At 40.8% G+C, this 10,555-nt stretch overlaps 1 protein-coding gene across 1 annotated transcript; it reads left to right on the top strand.

The window, feature by feature from the left end:
• The first annotated feature begins 1,113 nt into the window (after positions 1-1,113).
• LOC115167570 (oxidoreductase HTATIP2) lies at positions 1,114-9,184 on the top strand. The gene is made up of 6 exons (XM_029722139.1): positions 1,114-1,310; positions 1,789-1,978; positions 4,131-4,238; positions 7,233-7,370; positions 7,462-7,523; positions 7,802-9,184. Exons 1-6 carry the CDS (start codon positions 1,195-1,197, stop codon positions 8,016-8,018), a joined length of 831 nt encoding a protein of 276 aa, XP_029577999.1. The 5' UTR covers positions 1,114-1,194; the 3' UTR covers positions 8,019-9,184.
• Positions 9,185-10,555: the final 1,371 nt, after the last annotated feature.

Here is a 10,555-nt window from a genome sequence, read left to right on the forward strand (position 1 = left end):
ACTCTTATTTTCTTAAAACTGCATTGTTGGTTAAGGTCTTGTAAGTAAGCATTTCACGGTAAGGTCTACACCTGTTGTATTCGGCATGAGACAAATAGCATTGTATTTTATATTAATCAAACAAACTTGATTAAAGGTTGAAAAAACATTATGTTTGTGTTTGTGTGTGTGTGCATGTACGTGTGTGTGTGGCAATGGTTTATGTGACTATATTTGTTTTCTTCTGTTTCATCCTTTAATCAGAACAGGCCACTCTGATTTATCATTGAAGTCAATATAGTGTGAAAGCTATGTTACCAAAACTATTATACAAATGACAAATTCAACCAAAACGGCAATTGACAAAATTGCTAATTAAACCAAAATAGTCACCAACACATTTAGCTTCATGACAAAACTTTGAGTGGTTTGCTTGTGTGTCTGTGGCTCCATAGAAGGGTGAAATTAAAATGACTTGGTTGGTCTGCCATCAAACTTACCAACAGTGGCTTGAAGTCCTCAATGACACATGTTCTCTTGTGACCAGGAGTCTGAACAGTTGGTCTGAACCACTGGCTGTAAATTAACTACGAAAGGATGGTAACAGATGAACGGATATAAGACAATGCATGTACACAGATACAGAAACTACAGCTTACTTTTTATTTCATTTCTGAATGTGAACAGGTGATTGGACATTCATGGTATATCCTGTGATAAAACCGTGTTCGATGTCATTTTATATCCCTTGTACATTTATTTGGACAATTAAAGACACTGACCACATTATGACAAAGACTGACAGAAATATAGTGTTTACCAAATGCTCTTTGGTACTTCCTGACAAGTAGCCACTGTGACAGTGTGTTTCAATGCCTATACCTTTACTGCCCTCTGCCTAGCCTATTGATACGTGCAAAGTAATCATGTGATGACAATGATGATAATTATTTTTTTTTAAACTTAGCAGCCATCAAATAAAACTGTCAAAGCTAGGCTTTTTATTGAATACATGCATTAGATGTATGTGTTTCAATAAAACAATCATTATTCAAAACATTTTTCTGAATGTATTGTCTTCACAGAATATGTTTGAAGATCCTCGAAAGGTAATTTAATCTGTTCTACTGCGCATGCCTATCACAAATGACTGCAGACACCGGATGTGTGTTTCCATGGGCACATCCATTTGTTTAGCTACCTCGCTGATCTGTTATGAAACTACTGGAAACCAGTTGGGGTAAAGCTATTGGCTTCTTCGCTGTTCTGCTCGCTGTCATTGCAGCCGTTTTACAACATCTAGAAAACTGCGAACAGACGATATACACCAGGTGAGAGGCAGATGCCAACTAGCTAACGTTAGCTAGCTACTCGAACTACACCGACAGATTGGTGACAATTGACCATGTCTGCGATCAGGCTTGGGAATTCTAGCATGTACTAACTTACTATACAGCTACTGGTACTAGCTACTGGTACCTAGCTGCTAGTAGCCTACTGGTCTGTTTTACAGCTAGTTGTAATGCTGTGTGATTGCCTTTGAGGGAGGCTTGCAAGAAAGTTGTTCCTAGGCCGTCATTGTAAATAAGAATTTGTTCTTAACTGACTTGCCCAGTTAAATAAAGTTGAAATAAAGGTTAATTGCCTTATTAAGCTTGCTAGTTAGTTGTAGGGCGTTGACAGTTGTAGGGCGTGACACACACCTATGTTGGAATAAAACTGCTGTATCATGCTGCGTCTGTGTAAAATAGCGATCAAACCATTAGGTCTCTCCTCAGTGGTGAAGCACTGTCTTGTTTTGTCCTCCAGGATGACACACGACCTGAAAACACTGGCAGAGGACTTCAGACAGAAGAATAAAAGTTGTTTTATCCTGGGTGCCTCTGGCGAGACAGGCAAGGAGTTACTGAAAGAGATTGTGGAGAGGAAGCTCTTCTCGAAGATCACTCTCATTGGAAGGAGGCAGCTCACATTTGAAGACAAAGCGTTTGAGAACCTGGTAGGTGTGCGACTTGTCTTATTGTCAATGTATTGTTGCCTTTTCAAGCAGGGCTGGTTTCCCAAAAGCATCTTAAGGGTAAGTTCATCGTTAGAACCATAGGATCCTATGGTTCTAAGATGAATTTAGTATTTAGATGCTTTTGGGACACCAGGCTCTGCTCTATTTGGCAAAGTAACACACCCGTGAGTAGGGTGTTAAGGGGAAAAATTGCTTTGGTTCTGGTGTTATACTTTGTATTCTATGTCACAGAGAAGCTTGTCCGGAATACAGAACACTTTATTTCATGAGGATAGGATTTACCATTGCTGAGATATCTAATTTTCAAGTTAACGGGAAAGGTCAATGTTCATTGCTAGTCAATAATGGCACCAAATCACCTGTATTATATTTGGCATGTTTTTTAAGATGTTACTTCTTAGTCCAAGGACCTTACATGTTCTGTTTTAAAGGACGAATTAACTCTGGAAACTAAAACAGCCCAATACTCCATCCAAACGTGAATCGATTCTCAGTTGCGGTACAGTTCTAAAAATATAAATCCCTCTACTTTCATATCACATCAAAATAATTTCACAAATGCAAAATACACACCTACTGTACACAGTTTTAACACAGTTGCAGCCGACAGTATTTGTCAGTGACAACACGTTTGTGTCGTCTTCCGTTTACACACGGGATCAGAGACACAGATGGCTAATTAGCACTGTTTTCCGTAAAAAAGCGCTGTGACGTGGAAATATGGCCGTGTGGGAACCTTAACCCTATAAAGGTGTGTATCAATTTAACCTTTTTTTTAAATGTATTTTTGTATAATTTCTCACAGAAATGAAAGATAAGGTGCTTCCAAAACCGTACCACAAGCAATGCATGTTAATATTCAGGCCGAGCGTTTCGGCTCTTAACAAAACCCCTAAAGGAGATGTCATCGTCCAATGACACTTATATGTAATGGAACTGAGAGTCATGATCAAGGGCTAGGGCTGATGTAGAACAGAGATTTTTTTTCAAATAAAAGTAAAAATTCTTCAATTAAAGTGCTGTACATAATTATAGTAATTTAAGCCCAGTAATTGAAGGTAGGGTGGTCATATCATTAACAAATATTAATGCTTTATGCAAAACTAAGATATGAACAATTTATGAAATTACAATACTACTTTTTATACTACTTTATGCAAATGAAATACTTAAGAGACACACACACTCACAGCCAAAAATCAGACACACACTTCTCAGCATCCCCATACAATCACACAGCACCAACACACACACACACACACCACATCAAGCACAGCCTAACGTGGACACACACAGCCTAGCATAGATGCACACTTCTCACTAAAGTCTGAGCTGTAACACAGAAGGCTACCGGTCTAATAAGATGGCTTACTTCTAAGGTAGGCCTACCATTGAGTTGGGTTACATTGTAATATTAGTTTTTGTGTTAATGAGTTACTCTGGTGATGGGAGGATAAACTGCAGTAAATAATTAGCCCAGGCACAGAAGAAACAGAGTGCGCTGCCAGCTGCGAGGACCAATCCCTGACAACCCATACGTCAAAACGTAGCTGTGAAGCTCTACTTTGTGAACTGCAGCCTGCTATATCTTTTTTAGTGTCTTTTGAAAACATCTGACAACAGAAGCGAAGGAAAAACTTTAATATTTCAGTCAAAAGACGTCCCGTGACCGTGAAACGCCCTCAGGACTTTCCCATACTTATCGGCAATACAATGTCACATCGATCTTACTCTGATAGGTTGAGGAATACCCATCGCTAAGAGCGAATAAGAACACACCGATTTCGCGGGTTTCACAAAAACGGTCTGTCCCACAGACTTGAACGTTCTTTGCACGGCACTTGCTTTACGTATGGGCTCATATCGCATAAATATCATAACCTACAGTATTGGGATCTTTAGACATGGGGAAACAACTGCCACATTTATGTTTTGAAATTATTTTTATACAGTTGTCGTATAGTGTCCGTTGTTTGTCGCGTCACCGAACACCCTACCACGAGCTTTGAATAAAGTTAAACATTCAATACCATTAAATGTGTGCGCAGACTACAACAAAGCCGACAAGAAGCCTACATCCCATTATTCCATTCTGAAGATTGGCCTCGTATTGTTCTCTGTCCTCTTTCAGGTGCAGGAGGTGGTGGACTTTGAGAAACTGGATGACTATGCTGCAGTATTCCAAGGACATGATGTTGGCTACTGCTGCCTGGGAACGACCAAAGCCAAAGCAGGGGCTGTGAGTTCACGGTCACTGATATATAGAGACCCCTGTGTATACTGTAACTGGATGAGTACTCATATGACTATGATAGGGAATTCCTAACAACTATACATAGCTGAACATGTACCATGAGGGTCACTAGAAAAGAAAGAGGATGTCGACCCCCGCCATCTTAGATTTTTCTGAAATCATTTTTGTTTTGAGAAAAAGATGAGATGAGAATTCGATTAGAAACGTTATTTTATTGAAATATAATTTGATCTCATCTAATTTATTGGATCCAAATTGGCCATTTTAATTTCTAGGAATCATATAATATTCAATAAATATAGTACCTAACATCCGATTTGGACCAAACTTTTTTTCTCACAATGATTTATCCAATGGTCAAAAGCTACCCACGGACACCCCACGCCAATCCCATCCCAACAACAAGTGTAGAAATGTCCCTTTTTCAGGACCCTGTCTTTCAAAGATAATTCATAAAATCCAAATAACTTCACAGATCTTCATTGTAAAGGGTTTCAACACTGTTTCCCATGCTTGTTCAATGAACAATTAATGAACATGGACCGGTCGTTAAGACACTAACAGCTTACAGACGTTAGGCAATTAAGGTCACAGTCATTAAAACTTAGGACACTAAAGAGGCCTTCCTACTGACTGAAAAACACCAAAAGAAAGATGCCCAGGGTCCCTGCTCATCTGAGTGAATGTGCCTTAGGCATGCTGCAAGGAAAAATGAGGACTGCAGATGTGGCCCGGGCAATAAATTGTAATGTCCGTACTGTGAGATGCCTAAGACAGCGCTACAGGGAGATAGGACGGACAGCTGATTGTCCTCGCAGTGGCAGACCACGTGTAACAACACCTGCACAGGATCGGTACATCCGAACATCACACCTGCGGGACAGGTACAGGATGGCAACAACAACTGCGGGACAGGTACAGGATGGCAACAACAACTGCCGAGTTACACCAGGAACGCACAATCCCTCCATCAATGCTCAGACTGTCCACAATAGGCTGAGAGAGGCTGGACTGAGGGCTTGTAGGCCTGTTGTAAGGCAGGTCCTCACCAGACATCACCGGCAACAACGTCGCCTATGGGTACAAACCCACCGTCGCTGGACCAGACAGGACTGGCAAAAGGTGCTCTTCACTGACGAGAAGAGCACTGATGAGAAGCTCAGTCCAATGACAACAAGCATCATCGGACTGAGCTTGTTGTCATTGCAGGCAATCTCAACGCTGTGCGTTACAGGGAAGACATCCTCCTCCCTCATGTGGTACCTTTCCTGCAGGCTCATCCTGACATGACCCTCCAGCATGACAATGCCACCAGCCATACTGCTCGTTCTGTGTGTGATTTCCTGCAAGACAGGAATGTCAGTGTTCTGCCATGGCCAGCAAAGAGCCCAGATCTCAATCTCATTGAGCACGTCTGGGACCTGTTGGATCGGAGGGTGAGGGCTAGGGCCATTCCCCCCAGAAATGTCTGGGAACTTGCAGGTGCCTTGGTGGAAGAGTGGGTTAACATCTCACAGCAAGAACGGGCAAATCTGGTGCAGTCCATGAGGAGGAGATGCACTGCAGTACTTAATGCAGCTGGTGGCCACACCAGATACTATTACTTTTGATTTTGACCCCCCCTTTGTTCAGGGACACACTATTCAATTTCTGTTAGTCACATGTCTGTGGAACTTGTTCAGTTTATGTCTCAGTTGTTGAATCTTGGTATGTTCATACAAATATTTACACACGTTAAGTTTGCTGAAAATCAAGGCAGTTGACAGTGAGAGGACGTTTCTTTTTTTTGCTGAGTTTAGTATCAGTTCTCTGTCTGACAAGTAGTATGTTTACTGTTTCTTCATCCTGTGCAATGTGTTCTCAGTGAATTTGGTGATGTTTTTTCCCCTCTGTTCAGATACATTATTAATTGACGCTGTTAGATTTAGTCCCATCCTACATCCTGATAATTCTGACCATGAGATGGTGCTGTTCCTGCTCCTGCTATTACTTGAGAAGAATTTGCCCCCCCCCCCCCAATGTTAAAGGGATAGTTCACCCAAATTACAAAATTACATTGGTTCCCTGTCTGTCATACCTAGTCCATAAAAAACGTACAGGGTAAGGCAGTGTTTCCCAAACTCGGTCCTCGGGACCCCAAGGGGTGTAGGTATTTGTTTTTGCCCTAACACTACACAGCTGATTCAAATGATCAAAGATGATAGTTGATTATTTTAATCAGCTGTGTAGCGCTAGGGCAAATACCAAAACGTGCAATACCTTGGGGTCCCGAAGACTTAGTTTGGGAAGCCCTGGGGTAAGGAAACCAAAATCTAATTTGGGTAAACTATCCCTTTGACATTGGGAGGGGAGGGGGGGGTGTATTATTAATCACCTAATAGCAGGAACAGCACCATCCAGTGGTCAGAACCTGGTAATATCAGGATGTAGGATGGGACATAAATCTAACAATTTCAATGACATATGTCTCTGAACAGGGAAAGAAAATCACCACAAATTCACTGAGAATACATTACATTGAATGAAGAAACAATACTCAGAGCTGCAGCTCAGTACTACTTCTTAGACATACAGAACTGATACTAATTGATAGTCGTTGTTGGGTTGGGTTGGGATTGGCGTGGGGGGTCCGTTGGTGGCTTTTGACTATTTCTTTAGGTTCCTCATGTCTTACTCATTGTTAGATACTATATTTATTGAATATTATATGAATCCTATAAATTCAAAGGGCCAATTTGGGTGCAATCAATCAGCTTAATTTCTCCGAAATCAAATTATATCTCAAGAAAATAATGATGCAGAAACATAAGATAAGATTTTCTTTCTTCAGAAATGATTTCAGAACAATATGAGATGGTGGGCGTCATGGCTTGCTGAAATGACATTGAACGACCCACCATACACAACCTGCTTGGATCATGTCGTGGTCAAAGGCAGATTAATGTTCACACATTTTCTCTTATCTTTCTGTCATTGTAGGATGGATTCATCCGTGTTGACCATGATTATGTCCTGAAGTCAGCGGAGCTCGCCAAGGCAGGAGGCTGCTCACACTTCAACCTAGAGTCTTCTAAAGGGGCTGACAAAACCAGTGGTTTTCTCTATCTCAAAGTGAAGGTAATACACAAAATGTTCACCAGAGTAAAGACACCTCAATTATAGCCTTTCATAATGAAGGCCTCACAAATGCAAATGTTTGCCTCTCCAGGGACAAGTGGAGGCAGACATTGAACCGTTGGGCTTCGAGAGGTTCTCTATCTATCGCCCTGCGTAAGTCTCGTTTGCATTAGTCGTGTAAAAAAAAATCCTATGGCGCAACGACTCACTTGTTCATTACCTTATCAGTCATGGCAAAACAAGTAGTGACCATAGGTAAACATCTCACACCCATGTCATGATTAGCAATATACACATTTCTCCAGTGATCACATAGTGTTGAGTTTCATTGCATAAATACACTGAGATATTTTGATACTGTTTATTGCTGTAACTTATTTCAATCGTAACAACTCGCAACTGAATTTTTCTTTTTCTGTTTTTCCTCCCAGGGTGTTGATGGTTGACAGGCAGGAGAGCCGGCCTACTGAGTGGTTTGCCAGGATGGTCCTTGGCCCTATTTCCTCCATGTTTCCCACGGCAATGTCCATCCCCATCCAATCAGTGACCAGGGCCATGGTGGCCAACACACTGATTCCTGCAGGGGAGAATGTGGAGATCCTGGAGAATAAAGCCATCTATGACTTGGGGAAGGCCCCAGAGAAATGAGGGACAGGGAACAGGGAAGGTGTCTCTCAATAGCTTCATTTCATCATATCCTGTCCTCCATACCACCACTGGTCTGTCTGGACATGACACGTGAGAGCAATGTGAAGGGAAACCCAGTCCTTTCACCTGTCAATGGTAATGAGGGAACGGTGTTGAGGAAATTTGAGTATTGGGAACTCAGCCAGAGACTGATGGTGACGTGTGTTGTGCTACTGCCATTTAATGTGATGGTGCTTTTTCTTCATGACAATTTATTTTCTACTAACACTTTCCTTTGAAAACACGAAGGAGGGTCAACAACAAGTGTAAAGGTGAATTTCTAGAGCAATGCAGATGCCCTCTGAGCACATGGTCAAGCATTCAAAGCTTCATTGGCTTCAACTTGAGGTTCCTTGCAACCATGGAGTCAACACGGTAGCTAGCTCTAGTCCTCTAAAAAACATACTTTCCCTGCTTGAGCAGGTTTTGTTGAGTGCCTCGTTTTGTCCGGGAATGAGTCCAAAGGGGAATATTTCCTTATGAAAAGTGCCATTAAAGCGCTTCATGGGTAATGCAAATAAGATATAATTGGGAAATGATGATGTAATTATGAATACTGAAATCTGCCTTCTCTGTAAAGACTTTGTATCCCAAGTGCTTTTTCTGAGTGCAGACTATTTTTGTGGTCAACAAGAAGGTGTTGGCTGAAGAGGAAACCGACTGGCACAAAGGCTAGAATCGGTTTAATATATTAGGTGAAGAGGGAAATGTATTTGACTGGTTCTTCTGGGCCCATTACCTCCTCAAAACGGTTTAGTTAGTAGAAGCTCTTCCATCCAGCCTACAACGTTCATGCTGTTTTATATAAGACCACGTCCTGATGCACTTACTTGAAGCAAGAGTTTATTTTCCACAATACTGAACCATTGGAGAGGGATTTTAAGGCAATAATCTGACTTATTTTATTGTCTTTGATGACTTTTTTTCCCCCTGAGCAATGCTTAACATGTAATTGAATCTGGCGTTATGTTATTCATACTCCTATTGACTTGGATTTATAATTGGGGTGTTATGTAAATTCTATTAACTGAATCTGACTCATAAGATAAACAGTAATATATGCAAGAGCACTATAGTTGAGTTACAGTAATAGGCAATGAATAAATGCCTGAGAATGGAATTCTAAATGCAATTGTGTTTCATTACTTTGTAAATTGAATGGTAACATTTATAAAAGGCATAGGCTTAAGTTACAAAGCATTAACAAGCATTACAAGGCATTATTTGAAACATGGTCAGAGCGAGGGAGAGAAAGAAATGGCCATGGCCCATATCTCATTTGAAGAGAGAGACCGAGAAAGAAAGAGTGTAGGTATCTCACCAGTGCAGGTCAGGAACGTAAGAGACAATCTAAGACCCTTTTATAAGCATCTGAGTTGTTTGCATTCCAAATCTGAGTTGTTGACCAATAGCATTACTGTAAATCAGATATCAGACCTACAATTCCTAAGACAACACAGAGGACGTTCTTGTACACAATTGATAAGAAGAGACTTTGGGGGCTGCCCTACACAATCCTCTCTTGAACACATCTGATTCTGCATCAGACAGAAGTGTTCAAAACTGGATGGCCAGCAGTGTAGTCGCTGTTGACACTCTTCAGACCAGCAGTTCATGGTCCATGCGTTATCACTTCAGGAGTGTCCTTTTGGTGAGTAGCATTGTCTTTAGACAGGCAAACGTCACAAGGTAACCACTTTCCTGCAAGCAAGCTAGAAAGGAGTGCTTCATTCTACTTTTTTAAGAGCGAACGCATAACAGATTTATCCTGTGTATCTGATTGGATTGGTCAATAGCAACTTCCAATGTGCTTTTATCAAATCAGTCAGATTAATATAAAAATGACGTAAATGTAAGACAGTATTTTTTAAAATAAAACTCTCAAACTCTCCTCCCTTTTGAGAGAAAATAGATTTGCCTTGACAATGGCAACATATTTTTGAAATGAACAAGAACAGTTCTTGAAGTTAAAACAACTTTCAAGCAAATGAAAATATAAATCTAACACGCGTTTTAGGTTTAGCCTATGTGTAAGAATTACGATGTAGGTCTAGCAATTTGAAAATTCAATGTATGAGCATCTCAGTTTACAGCAACCAACAGCATACCAATGGTGAAAGTTCTAAGGCCATGTGGTGACAAATGACTTATCATAGCACACACACATCTATACATTCAGTTGGCCTTAGCCATATTTATTTTGTTTTATTTAACCTTTATTTAACTTGGCAAGACACTTAAGAACAAATTCTTATTTACAATGATGGCCTACCAAAAGGCAAAAGGCCTCCTGCGGGGACGGGGGATTAAAAATAAATATAGGACAAAACACACATCACGACTAGAGGTACAACACTACATAAAGAGAGACCTAAGACAACAACATAGCATGGTAGCAGCATGGTAGCAACATGGTAGCAACATGACAACAACATGGCAGCAGCACAAAACGTGGTACAAACATTATTGGACACAGACAATAGCAAGAAGGTAGAGAC

This window comes from Salmo trutta, chromosome 29, assembly GCF_901001165.1.
Source record: "Salmo trutta chromosome 29, fSalTru1.1, whole genome shotgun sequence".
NCBI classification, from domain to species: domain Eukaryota; kingdom Metazoa; phylum Chordata; class Actinopteri; order Salmoniformes; family Salmonidae; genus Salmo; species Salmo trutta.